Source organism: Zeus faber, assembly GCF_960531495.2.
Source record: "Zeus faber genome assembly, chromosome: 17".
NCBI classification, from domain to species: domain Eukaryota; kingdom Metazoa; phylum Chordata; class Actinopteri; order Zeiformes; family Zeidae; genus Zeus; species Zeus faber.
This window is the reverse complement of record NC_137204.1, coordinates 22261737-22276238: the sequence shown is the minus strand read 5'-3', so window position 1 is coordinate 22276238 and position 14502 is coordinate 22261737. Positions and strand designations below refer to the sequence as shown.

At 40.8% G+C, this 14502-nt stretch overlaps 1 protein-coding gene across 2 annotated transcripts in view; it reads left to right on the top strand.

Annotated features, from left to right (window-relative positions):
- The first annotated feature begins 2389 nt into the window (after window positions 1-2389).
- Window positions 2390-14502, top strand: part of atp2a2b (ATPase sarcoplasmic/endoplasmic reticulum Ca2+ transporting 2b) — a 39139-nt gene continuing 27026 nt past the window's right edge. For both annotated transcript variants that reach the window (XM_080018099.1, XM_080018098.1), the window contains exons 1-5: window positions 2390-2887; window positions 3531-3548; window positions 3655-3737; window positions 8515-8619; window positions 12700-12838. In XM_080018099.1, coding sequence (XP_079874225.1) covers window positions 2770-2887; window positions 3531-3548; window positions 3655-3737; window positions 8515-8619; window positions 12700-12838 — 463 coding nt within the window. In that variant the 5' untranslated portion in view covers window positions 2390-2769. The remainder of the gene's footprint in view (window positions 2888-3530; window positions 3549-3654; window positions 3738-8514; window positions 8620-12699; window positions 12839-14502) is intronic.

Here is a 14502-nt window from a genome sequence, read left to right as displayed (position 1 = left end):
AGATCCAGAAATGAATCAACAAGATACAGTTTGTTGATAAGCTTTTCTTAAAACTTCTATTTTAAATGACCCAGACGCAACGGAGTTTATTGTCCGTCCCCTAAAGCAGTGCCCACTCCCCGCCGGGATTTGTGCTCGTTACACGCAGCGCATACTGTATTATGCACCTGTTCTTTCATCGTGGCGGTGATATTGTCTGAACTCCGCAAACTGTACAGTTTAAATCTATAAATATTATAATTTTCAGCTTGTTGAGGAACACATTCTGATTTGTCTCCCGGACCTTTGTGATAACAAGTCAATTGGGAGCATGCGATGTAACTGTGAAAAATGTGATATCGAGATGACATGACCCATAAGGAAAGCATTCAGCTGTTATTTAACATGTATTGTTTAATTTTCTAGTACGTACAATATGTGGGTGGAGCTGTGTGAAATCTATTATTAGAAAAACATCTGGTGCAGCTATTGATTTCGAGAATCCCCAGGCAAGTACCACAGGGTGAGATAATCATCTTTCCATCTTCCCTCACAATGCTGTTTTTGTACACTTTTTTTCCCTAGTTTGTCCCATTTGGGATTTCTGACAATGTAAGCTATATACACCAGTTATTGCCTATGACTGTGTGAGGATGAAAGGCAAATTAAATCATCTCACGAAGAAAAGTCTATAAAACGAGGACGCAACCGTACGTACGCTGTCCCACCCTGTGCGTTGTTTTTCCCTTCGGAGCCCAAACAAGTCAAATAGAAACACGGGACAATGGTAGTGATACTCTGCGGTATCAATCCACAGGATTCTTGTGGTCCATCTCAGGCAGATACATGCATTCTGGGATGCCGATAAAGGAGCTCAAAGGATAATGAGGTTGTCTGTGTTACATCACAAGCACAGTCTTTCCAGAGCATGGGATTCAGCGCTGACAAAGTCTTCTATTCACACTTGTAAAGGCAACAGAACAGAATGATCAGTATTAAGAGGTGAAACTATTGAAGGCTAGCCTTGAAGCTCACTTCAGGGATATCACATATCTTGTACTATAAACATACCTTGTGAATAGATTCTCATCAGGGACTGTGCCTCAAGGAGCCAATTCGGTACGCATTAGACCACAGACCCCGTTTGATAAGAGTTTGTCTGGGAGCCCAATTTGAGAGGATTTTTTATCCCTAGATGTGATTCTGTCTGAACCTCCGTACCTGTCTTTACTGTAGTTACAGAGATAACAGCGGAGCCATGAGCAAAACAACCATTATTGTACATTCGCTACCGTCTTTTAAATGAAATAATGATGACGCTGACCTGTTATTGCTTTTGCTGGGGACCCCCTGAAACTTCTTGAACGACCCCATGTCGAGAACCACCACACCTGATGGAGAACAGGGATTTGTCCTTGTAGACTATTTGAACAAAATGAATATGTCTTGTTACATCATGTCTTTAAAAACGAAATTAAATGATACAGTCATTAAATCTTAATATATGTAGATTTTTTAATTGATTATTTGCTGACTGATTTGGATAAGCACCATTAAAACACATAAATAATTTGGATACGTATGTTTGGATGTATGTATGTATTATATATGTATAGCATGTTTAAGATGGTTTAAATTATTGCCCAAACATTATGACCCTTTTATTATAACAGCTCACGCTGAGAACCACTGACTAGAGGACTGGATAAAGAACTGAAATAGAGCGCAGTAGAACAGAATAGAAGCATCTGTTGTGGATAAAGTCATCAGGCTCTTGGATTTTTTTTTTAACAGCTATATATAAAAATGGTAATTAAGTATGACAGAGAGAGTGAGGCGTTTATGACGATATGATGACGTCTTTGGTGCCACACGGATGCTGGATTCCGTGGAAGTTGGAACTCGGAAAAACTGGACTTCCCGCCCGGAAAAGGGCAAAAAGGATCGACCATTGAAGCCGAAATTCAAAGCCAGAACTTCTAGAAAGATCGCTCTTGGCCCGAGTTTGTCGAGGTAACAGACCTGACACCACAGTAACCTGGTTAACCACCGTGGACCAATTTCCCTTTGCATGTGATTTTTTTATTTACATTTGTTTTTACACTTCTAACTTCGATCTCAACTATAATGTTGTTTTTTTTTTTTTTATTATGTTTTTGATTTTTTGATTTTATATGTTTACTTTTTGGAATTCACAAACTTGGTCAAACAAACACAAATGTACCGCCCCCCCCCCCCCCCGCCAAATAGAAGCGATGGAACGCACGTTTAGCACGGAAACGGGGGACTACCGACTCGGAACTCCCGATTTCCGAGCTCCCGTGGAACGCCGCAAGGAAGACGGCCGGGCAGGGAACGGCGCTTCCGGGTTCTCCAGCCAATCAGCGGCTTCCACATGCGGACACAGAGGGCTGCATTCGACGCACGGTGGTAACTCCGACCGCAGCAGTCCGGAGGCAGCGCTGTGACCGAGGCACATGTCCCGTTAACCTGCCGGGGAGTCTCTGCCGCACCGGAGGAGGAAACCCGTGATTTTCGACGGGTGATATGAGCCCTTTGTCCGAGACTCTGCGCCGAAGCTAAAGCCCAAGTGCGACCGGCGAATTATCCCGACAACGAGCTAGCTAGCGTGCTAACGGTTAGCCTCCGACCCGCTAACGGGAGAACAGAGCCCTCGTTCGGGCGAAGGTTGCGGAGGACCGCCGGTGCCCCCCCCCCACCCCACCCACCCCCACCAGCAGCACCGCCACCGCCACCACCACCCCAGCCACCCTCCAGCGGCGGCTCGCCATGGACAACGCTCACACGAAGACGGTGGAAGAAGTTTACGGCTTCTTCGGCGTCAACGAGAGCACGGGTCTGGGTCTGGAACAGATCAGGAAACAACGGGAGAAATACGGACCCAACGGTGAGGAAGTGTGCGGGGAAAGTGTCACTCTTCACCGGCCATCATGACTTGGGCTTTTTCTGCGGTGACACGCGGGGTGGCCAAATGTTTCTGGTCTTTGCTTACTATTTGGGTTATTGTAAATTGCCGCTTATTCATATCCTTAAGTTAAGTTTCATGTTTACTGTGTGTTGACATTTTTTGTAGCATTTAGTGAATTTGTATTTTTTTTCTTTATATTTCCCATTTTAGATTATTTTAAGCTTACCTAATAATGACAGTTTTTGGTTTGTTTTTTTTGGTATATTTTTAGTTTCATGGCCTACTGGTTTATTTTTTTCCCTTTACTCCTTTATTATTATTGTCTACTGCTTTGGTGCGAGCTGCGGCAACACCGCAATCTCCCTCCCGGGATGAATAAAGTTCCTATCGATCGTCTGTCTGTGTCTGTCTGTGTCTCTCTGTGTCTGTGAGGCACGACCTGCGACGCGTTCACTGGGATTTCACACAAAACGCAAAAAATAATTTTCGGCAACAAGTAGATGAGACGACCGTGCCTGACTTTTTAACCCCTTGTCCCGTCTCTGCTATGACCGTCTAACGCTGTGTGTCCTGGCAGTTTCAATCACTAAATCCCTGTTTCTCTCCTCTGTCTGAACTGCAGAACTGCCGGCGGAGGAGGGTAAGTGAGAATCTTTTACTTCTCTGTCAACGTCAAATTTTACCAAGTTATCGAATTAGGATTGTGACCAAGCTCTTGAATTGAATCAAACTTGTTGTCTTTAAAGGTAAATCTCTTTGGGAATTGGTGGTTGAACAATTTGAAGATTTGCTTGTGAGGATCCTCCTTCTTGCCGCCTGCATATCCTTTGTAAGTAAAATACAATGCACTCTTTATATGCAGGTATTTGTTCATGCAGAGCATTTCCAATTCAAGAGATGTTGCTAAGACAGGTGATTCGGTATACAAAATTGCTTATATTTTATTTTTTTTACTGGGGGTTAAGTGTGAGTTTTACGTGCAATTCGGAGGCTTCGGGTGAAGTGTGTGCTTATTATCTACTTCAGTGAGATTCGTTCACAACGACATCACAAATGCAGTGTTCTTCTCGGCAACAAACGATTTCCTCACAAGAGGAATGTCATGGGCTTGAAAAACAGGCTACAAAGCTGCTTTCTGTCCACTGAACCGACTGTAAATTAGGGATATACCGATGGTGAAATTATTGGCCGATAGCGATGTTTGAAATAACAATTTTGCCGATTGCCGATGCCAATGTTTTATTTCCTGTTTATTTTGTTTTTATTCCCCCTTTTGTGCCAGGGTGCCATTAAAACAATAACGGAAGTGTTTTAATGTCTTTCAGCCCTTCACCACACTATCTGAATGAGAACATAGTCAATCATACAAATCTATGAAACAACCTTTAACATGGCCTTTCACATGTCAGATTATTTTCGTGAAAAATAACTGTTTCAAAAGCCCCTTTAGCCTGCTATACAACTACCTACTCAATGGGAACTTTTTAGTACTTGCATAGCCCAACCAAAACTATTTTTGGAAAACATAAATGTAAAAGTGGAAAGAAAATAAATACAGTTCAAATAATCAAATCAATTAAAAAAGTTAAAATATTTAAACTTTTAGCCATCCTCCACAACGGAATAACAGCCGGGTGTTATGTAGTTGAAAGCGAGGAACCGACTCTACTGCGAATGTCTGATGCTGCTGCCGGAGCTTTGCCTGCAATAACGGACATTTTCTCTGGAATATCACAGTTAATTGACTGAAATTAAAACCATGGAACGATTTAAAGTTGTTTTTTCTACCTATTAATTGTATGGAGGCTGTTTGGCACTTGTAGCCAGGGGCATGGTGGTTGCGCGTGGCACTGTTGGTTGGGTGATTAAGCTTTGGCTCCAGGTTATTACTTTGATTCATATATATATATATATATATATACACACACACACACACACACACAAAGTAATTTAGTTTAATATATTTTACTTTGTTCTTTGTACATCACCAAAATAGCAACATATTGTCACGCTTGTTTTGTTTGGCCGTCATACCGCTCCCCCTGTGCCGTTATCCCACTTCCGTCTACTGTGTTCCATGTGAAAGTGGCATCAGACCGCAAAAAAACAAACACAACCTTTTGCCGACCTAAAACAACAGATAAACGACTCAACTGATAATTATCAGCCACTGCCATCGGTGAATGTCGTCTTATTTGCCGATTGGCCAGTGGCAGTCAACAAGGCAAATATTGGCCTATACCGATGTACGGGCGCTAAATCGGTGAATCCTTAATCTAAATCCCTGCCACCATCTAGAAAATGTATTCAGTACATGTTCTGATTGACCAGATCGCAGCTCATGAAGTAGGTTGTACAAAGAGAAGATGCCCAGATACGTCTGGTGATATAACACAGATAATATTTGAAATGGAACATTTAGTCACACTCTCTTGAAGTTGTTGTTATATACGAGTCTAAATACAAATTTGCTCATTTAGCAAACTAAGTCATTAAACCTCTTTGAGTCTGTGGTGTTTTAAGAGAGACAATATGAAGACAGTGGCTAATCCAAATTAAACCAAGAAATAGTGATGATACACGACACTTGTTTCTTTGACAACAAAGCAAAATCCATTGCAAAGTTGTATGGATCACACAGCAGGGTGTCTTGGAAATTGTTTTCCAGTCAGGGAACAACTGTTTTGAGGTGGCAGGGCAACCTATTTGTTGAGGTTGTATCACCACATTCATACCCATTGTGGCCGTATCACAAGACTCACTCTTCAGAAAGATAAAATAAAAAAAAAAAAAAAGATGGAAGAATAAATATTAACATGGCAGGCGTAGTGATAATTCTATATTGCACACATAGACATTCTGGAAGTATGTTGCCTACTTTGTGTGCCATCTCAAGGATTTCCCTTTTAGCCTCTGTACTCTTGGGAGTTTTCCTTTGATATGTTCAGGGTTAAGGGTTAGCGGGGGGTGTCAAAAAGTATTTTATTGTCGGCCTGCACAAGTTGAGACGGCAACTGCGCTTGCAGTTTCGCACTCACAAGACGAATAAATTAAACGGATGCAATTATTGCTTAGGAAATTATTGTCCTCTTTAAATTTATTTTACCAACGAGTGTCTAGCCGTGTTGGTGTCTAGTGATGATAAAGTTAAAGGTCTTCATTCAACTCCTTCTGCTTTGGCTTTCAGCCTTAAGCTGTCATTGTCGCAAGCATCCCAGCACCGTAGCAGCCACAGTTAACATAGAAATGACTGAATGTAGGTGTACATAAATTGCAAATTCCAAATTGATGCACGGGTCTGTTAATGATGAATTAACTTAATTCTCACACACTTAACATTCTATCAGAGGACTATAGTCATTTAAAATATTTATAAAGTGCTTCGTATTTGCTTTGGCAGAGGAATAAGTTGGCTATTCTTAAATGGGTTAAAAAGGAGCACAGCATTCGGTGGGACACAATTCATTCGTCCTAGCTAAATACAGATTTAGAAAGATAGAGGAAAGTTATACTGTCCTAGTTGATGTGACACTGTTTTCTAAAATAGGCTCTTAAATCTCTTTGGTATTAGCTGCAGCAGTCTTGATTTCTAAGTAAAATCCGTCAAAACTGTATTGTGTTAAAATGCTTTTCTACCAGCAGCAAAAGGTTATTATAATAGCATGTGCTTCAAGTTCAGAATAAATCAAATGTCCCCTCCCCTTGCCCAAAGCATCTAACTTATCTTTTTACCACAATTGTCTGTCGAATAAACTTGTATATTCAGTAAATCTGTATCGACCAGATTTTTCAAAAGTCTGAAATCACAGAGAGCGTCAGAATCTTTAGTCGAGCCGGGATGAGGAACATTCTTTTTCAGCACCATGTAGAAAGTGGCCAACAGCAAGAAAAGCTATACTATTTATGCAATGCTCTGAATACTAATGATCAATATATTGCAAATTCTCTGACAAAAACCAGATTGATGTACATTGACATTACGCAACAATACTGTAGCAGAGAATGTATTGCAATACAGCTGCAGTACTGCTGTACCACCTCCCAGGTTATGAGTACTGCTGTACCACCTCCCAGGTTATGAGTGTAGTCCTGTCACAATTCAACTACTTTTATTGGATGATATATTGTCCCAGAAATAATAGCAACAAACAATGTTATTGTAACTTTAAAACCCTTTTTTTGCCACTAATATAATGATAATATAATAGCATAATAATGTAATTCTTAAGGATTTTCAGACATTGTAATGTGAAGAAAATATTAAAGTTTCAGAAAAAAATTAAATCATGAATAAAATAAAACCACAACCAAAACAATCAATATAATGGACTCTCACGCTCTGTAAACAAGAATTGCACTTAAGCTCTGTTGAAGCAAAATAACGCATTTCTAAACACAAATAAAGTGTGTGTGTGTGTGTGTGTGTGTGTGTGTGTGTGTGTGTGTGTGTGTGTGTGTGTGTGTGTGTGTGTGTGTGTGTGTGTGTGTGTGTGTGTGTGTGTGTGTGTGTGTGTGTGTGTGTGTGTGTGGGGGGCCTTTGGAACTACATTTGTCTGTCTCTGATTATTATTTTTTTTTAAACCTTAATACATATTTGTAAATTGTAGTATTAATGAATTTTTTCCCATTTGTATTTATTGCGTTATATCTATTTGTGAATTGTGACACACAATTCCTTTCATAATGTGTATTTATTAAGTTTGAAATGTACAACATTTCGGCTACATTGTCATTTTTGCTGGCACATTTGTTCAAAGGCATTTTCAAATATATCAGTTATTATTATTAGTTATATAGTAGTTATGGATATAAAGAACAGATTGATGTTGATTGCAGTTGTTTTGATCGTGAATGCAGCATCTGTAGGAGTAACAGTGTCAGAGTCCATCGTTGAGTCTAGAATAGCTAAAACTGAGCCAGAGGCTGATTGAAGTCACTGTGAAAACACCAAAATATAAGGATGGGATCGCGATTTCGGATCATTCTTCTGTCGCTGAGGTACTGTTTAGGGTTTGTCACGTTAATACTTGGAGTAGCAGCGTTGCTCCCCTGCACTGTGGGGGAAGGGGGGGGGGGGGGGGGGGAAGCTAGGGCGCTGCGCCCAAGTCTTGTAGTGGTAGGGAAAACCCTGCTGTTTATTCTGTCATCATGTTGGCTAAAGTGTTGGTGACATTCTTATGTAAACAAACACGCATGTAAACCCAACGGGCAATTATTGAGGTCATGTCCATATATCGGACGATACGTCGAGGAAGTCATTATCACGACAGGCCTATATGAGGGTTCATCACAAGATGAGCAACTACAACTTTACTAACATCACTTCCACATCCCTAAAAATAAAGACCGATAATGTTATTTTGAGAATCAATCAATGCAGAAGGTGAAATTAAATACGATGTTTGTATTTCATTTAAAACTATAGTGATGCTCAGCAAATTGGTCAGGATCACGATAATTTCAGTCATCCTTTTCCTCGACACTGGACTTTGAAGCACAAATTAAAGGGGCAAATTGTTGCCTTTCTAATGTTGACATTACTAACCTATGTACTTCACTGTGCAATGACTTGATGTTTGTTATTGTTCTTTTCCTAATGTGTGTAGGTGTTGGCCTGGTTTGAGGAAGGAGAAGAAACCATCACAGCTTTTGTGGAACCTTTTGTTATCCTCCTGATTCTGATAGCAAACGCCATTGTTGGAGTTTGGCAGGTAAATGTCCAATTCTCACCCACCGTTACCTTGTCTGTCATTCAATTGTTATCATCATTTGACTTGTATATTTGCTCTGCAAGGATTAGGCTTCACCAGCAATATCAATTGATTGTCTACTCTGACAACTGCCATTTACAGAAATGTGTGCTTTCCTCCAAAAAGCCTTAATGTCTTTATCGTAGAGAAATTCTATCAATATTATGATCTTAATTTTACACCGGACATATAAAATGCCCTTAAAAATTATGCGAGCAGTTCAATTGGACACATTTTTTCTTGGTTTCAACCTTTCTAAACTCTTAAAGGAGGCAGCAGTCACCAGCAGTTTTCTAGCCAGTGTTGTGCTTGACAACTTGCTTTTGATCGCTTGAGCTTGGTGCATTAACTTTGTTTAGTCATTACAAACGGTTGAACAGGCTTACATGCTAGCACATGTCGCCAACAGCAGATCTTGCGGCCCGACGAGGGGGAAAACTGCTTTTCCTCCAGCTTTGGTGACTGGGTAGCCTACACTTGGTGGTACACCTGGTGAAGCTGTTCCCAGTGAGTGTGTGGTACTTCGCATTTTCATCTCTAGGTTCAACTCTAGGTTCATGCGTCTCCTGAGGGCTTCAGCCGGCGAGTTGTGCAGTGTTAGCTTTTTAAGAATTTCAGTTCCCTCCTAGAAAGGCAGAATCTCCATGTGATATGCTTTTTACATTTATTTTTTAAATAAAAGTTGTAATTGTTATGAACCACATTAAGTCAAATGTGGAGTGTTGTTTTGATCGTGTTGGGGTATATTACATATAGTATTGATAGTTTTCATTGTTACACTAATGGTATAGGACCTGACAGAGTTGTCTTTGAATAACCATGGGGTAGCAATCTGTTGTATATTAGACGTTGGTCTTATCTATTCAAAATGGTATTTCACTTTTTGCTTCCATTATTTCTTTTACTGTTTAAGCCCTTTTATAATCAAAATAGTCAATTGGTTGGCTTTGTGCAGATGCGCTACATTGATACTGAATTATGAAGTGAGTTCATGAGCCAAGCCACCTGACCCAGCTATTCGTTAATATTGAATATCGCGATATTTGCCACCATATGGGATATTTTCACAGTATCGAAACATCGCCCCCCTCCCCCGGTCCGTAGGACCATGGGGAGCGATGGACGGAGGTCATTCACTTTCGCACACAGAGAGCATGTACAGTATTGTGGACCTATGCGGGCAGTGGCGCAAAAGCGAGGGAGCAGGTAGAAGATTTGGACGTAGTGGCGTGCTTTGCATGGATGGGGATTAAGTTTCAGCACCGACGGCACCGGTGATGCGTGCGCTTGTGATGGGTTTCCGGCGATCGGCGTGCCAAAACAGTGGGGTTTTATTTTATTTTACATCTCCTTTTGGAACTAAACACCCCCCGGTCAACAACAACGATAATATCGTGTATCTCAATATTTGGGCGCGACTGCCTCACAATATAACATTTTGGATTTGGCCCAGGCCTATCAGCTGTTCATCTTTATAGACTTTACAGCCTTTTTTGAGCAGTTGGGGAAAATTCCAGGTTATGCTCGACTGTTATCACAATTGCCAGTAAATGGAATCGGCTTCTCCTGGTGCCTTACTTTGAGGTTCACAGCGTGTGCTACTCATGATTGAGCTGATGTAACTCATGAACTGGCTCCATGCACAGGAAAGCAGAAGCTATGAGAACGTATTAATAGACATTATTGTCAAGGCCCTTCAAATCCACAGAGCATTCCCCAGCCGCATTAAGAATGGATTTTGCGTCCCCATGGGCCCCTCGGGGCAGAAAGAGTCCAACTATCTATATATATATATATATATATATATATATATATATAAAAAAAAAATACATTTTCTCTCCCTGATTTTAGTTAAACTAAAACGCTTGTCTGTCCTACTTTGTCCTCCCTGGGTGTATTTTGGTCTTCATTCATTAACCTTCCTCACCCGGGAAACCTAAACCTTAAAGGGGACCTGTTATGCTCCTTTTTACGCAAGTTGGTAGATAGGTCCCAGAACCTGTTTTTGAAATTTGTCTGCTGAAAATACCACCCACATTACGCATTCTAGCCATTCTAACGTACCTCTATACCATTCTGTTCCAAAACGGGCTGTTTTTTTGTGGGAGGAGCCACCCTCCCGATGTCCAGAGTTCTGTGAGCCAATGGGCTTATTTTTATTTATTTATTTATTTATTTTTTAAACAGCAGAATTATTTCTTAAAAACTTAATTTCCCTTGTCTGCAGTTTCCTTACGGACAGTTGGTATTAAATCCTCTTTCTTTTTTTTCCAAGATTTGTTTGTTGAGTTACTCAGTTGGGGGGTGGTTCTACTTCTGCTCAAGCCCAACGTGACATATTGTTTGGCTGCAAATGTCAACGGGCGTTTCAGGACATGTTTTCTGGAATAGACAGTTAGCAAAAAGCTCACAGAGTCGTCTTTTTTCACAGCTTGTGTTAGTAGGCCCAGTAGACCTCCAAATGTATGTGCACATGCACTGAAAAAGTGAGTTTTGCATAATCGTTTCCCTTAAAGGGGTTCTCATCATTGATTCATCATTGTGCGGAGGTTTGCAGCAGCAGTGGACTGAGGCACGTGTGTGTACATACAAACAAAAACAAATTCGATTTTTTTTTTTTAATTTTTTTTTATCTGGCTTCTTTGCCAATCGATTTAGAACAATTTGGAACGGATCAGCGATCCCCATGCTGCGTGTGTCTTGAAAGTTGGGCTCACTGAGTCCTTGTCCCAGCCCGGAGCACCGCAGCACCAGATTTCTAGGTCCATTGAACAGTTGGGTAAATAATGTTTAAGGTCTCACAGCAACAGGCTTGGTGCAGCAGTAGATGTGCAGGAGAATGAAGTTGGCATTGACGCTGCATCAGTAGAGATTTAGTTCCCTCGTGTTAGGAAGATTTTAAAATCTGCACCCAAAGGCAAACTGGTTGGATAGTGTACAGAGAGTTTTATGTTTCTGCCAGGAAAATTAAACCAAGCTTTTCTCTTGTGTCATAAGACCGTCATAAGAAATGGAAAAGTGTCAGGACTATGGCAGCACCATGGAACCAGAAATCACTGTGATATCACTCGTCGATATTATGGGTTGATGTTTTTTTATTTGGGCAGGTTACGACATGATTTGTACAAATACTCGAAAGTTTGAAAGTCTTTTCAAGGTTAAAAGTGTGCTTGAAATTTGAATAAATACTTCAAATGTCTTTCTATAATGCTTAGCCCAACTGAATACAGTACATTTATAAAACTGCTGATGTGGGTTTTCAAACAGCGAAATGGTCCATGTGCCTCCCATTATTGAACAGATCCCATACTAGAGGAATTTAGAATTTTACACTAAATTTTGGGGGTGTCACGATTCTCCAAATCCACCATTCAGCTTGATTTTCGATTGAAACGTATGTATTTTCTTCAGCACTGATGGCTATGACCAAAACTTTGGCCCTACATAATTTAGACCGTAGATTTGTGTGTCATAATACGACTTAATATGACGTATGAGATAAGATGTCTTAATTTCCTCACAATAACAAGGCCCCTGAAATACCGTGAACAGTAATACTGAATAATTGCACAGCCCTGGCCAATACCCTGCTCATAAAAACCACCGTCTCATTTGGTCAGCAATTACTCACACCATTTGCTTCGGCCGTTAACACACCGCTACAGCGCTCTATAAAATAGTTTCCGTCTTTACGGTGTTGTCTTGTAAAAATATGGAGGTCTGCTTGCCACTGTAAAAGCAAGCCGCCTGTCTCCTATTACTGAGGTATAGGATCTGGCTACAGCTTATTTTCCCTCAAGGCCATACAAACTTAACACTGGCTGCTCCTCAATTTAAGGCAACATGAATTTGCTCTTTTCAAACCACAAATTAAATAAAAGGGTATCTTTTTTTGCTGTTTTGAGGTATGCCAATTTACCCCTCTGACTGTCAATTTTGCTATGTCCAGCTCTTGTTTTGGCTTTGGTAATCTTTTAATTCTCTTGTTTGTTTTTTTTACCATTTATATATTTCGTTAACCTTTTTATACATATTTTATAGGAGCGCAATGCCGAGAATGCCATTGAAGCACTTAAGGAGTACGAACCGGAGATGGGGAAAGTCTACCGCCAGGATCGCAAGAGTGTCCAGAGGATCAAAGCCAGGGATATTGTGCCTGGGGACATAGTGGAAGTGGCAGGTAAGATGCCCGTATCAAAAAGTAATCATGGGTGTCAGCCCGGTCGATACCAAGGAAAAGCTTCACACCTTATTGGGTTTGATTAAACTTCAAAGCCTCATCTGACTGTGTCAAACTTCCTTTATTTTTTGAGTGTAGTGGTCTTTGTAGTGCCACATTCATTCACTTTTTATTTGTTCCGCTCATGGTAATGCCCAACTCCATGGGGGAGGGGAAAAAAAAAAAGATTCACAATCAAAACACAACTCTATTTACACATTCCATGACCGAAATGGAGCAGGGAGAAGAAAGATCTTATTTTGCATGCCGCTTACCCAAAACATTAATAAACAATAGAAATAGATGGTCTGCAAATAAGAGCTCCTTAACAACATCAACATAAAGAACATTCTCAAAAGAAAGGAAACAGGCAGAAAAATGATTAGTCGTTTAGGTCTTAGGTCACGGAGCCAGAAGTCCCTGTACTCGGTCAGAAAATGCCAGTGACCGAATATGGGTGAAGACACAGCCATTAATACATCAGCGTATTCTACTTTGGCAGAAGAGGAGATGAGGCTTGCCAAATGTAGAAATTCCTGCTTGTTGCCAGCAGTTGATATATTTACCTAAGACTGATAAAACTTAACTGATGCATCATTTAAAAAACGTATAACGTGAGATGCAACTGTCTTATAATTAAATTTTTTACATTTTTTTTTAATCATTTTCTAAATATAAATGTGTTGTGTTAAGAAAATCTAAGGATGAGAAAGGCAATGAAGTGAATAAAGGTTGCAAGAATTTTATGAAGAATACTGCTTCACGGGGTGATTTGGCTGCAATCTGTTCAAACTTAAACTAGTCGATGAGCCTATAAGTCAGAAAAAAGTTTGCGTATAGTTTCAGGGCCAATTTGAAACCATTAATCACGTTCTTCAATAACCAAATAGTATTTAAAATGCCACTGCCCAGGCATAGTTCACCATCTTCCGGGAATATCGCACGCGCTCACGCTCACACTCCACCTCCCTGAAGGACCGGGTGGAGGCTGGCTGGTGGTGCGCCCGAGCTCCGGGGGGGGCGGGATCCTGGGCGGGGTTCCCACCCGGGGACAGGGAAGTGACAAAGTCCGCGCCCCTGGGAGGGGTCCCTAACAAGGGGACGCCGACACCAAGAATATGATCTTCCGTACCTCACATTTCAGTGCCCGACGTCTGTCTACATAAACAAATAAAAGCCTGCCTCAAATATAGACCCGGGGGGAAACTGATCGAAGCCGTGGTGCTGTTCCGCTGCGGCGCTCCCAAACAAAGCAAATTGTGTTTTTATTGGAGATGTATTTAATTTACTCCAGGAGGTGGTGCAATCAAGGCAAACTCGGGAAAACTGAAATTCCCCTGTCGGCTTCCACCACAAATGCCACTTTTACGGTAGCTACTCTGTCTTTTTTCGCCATACATGTGTTTTCACGGCAGGGCACCCAGATGGAATTCTGAAATTCTTGATCAAATATATTTATTAAACAGAGGGAATTAATAAAAGCCTACCTCTAATATAAGCCTGCTTCCAATAAAGGCCTGGTATCCTCTGCATTTGAGGTAAATGAAGGCCCCCCGGTCACTACTTGAGGAAATACGGTATTTAATTATTATATTTAATTATTTACTGAACCATTGAACAGTCAC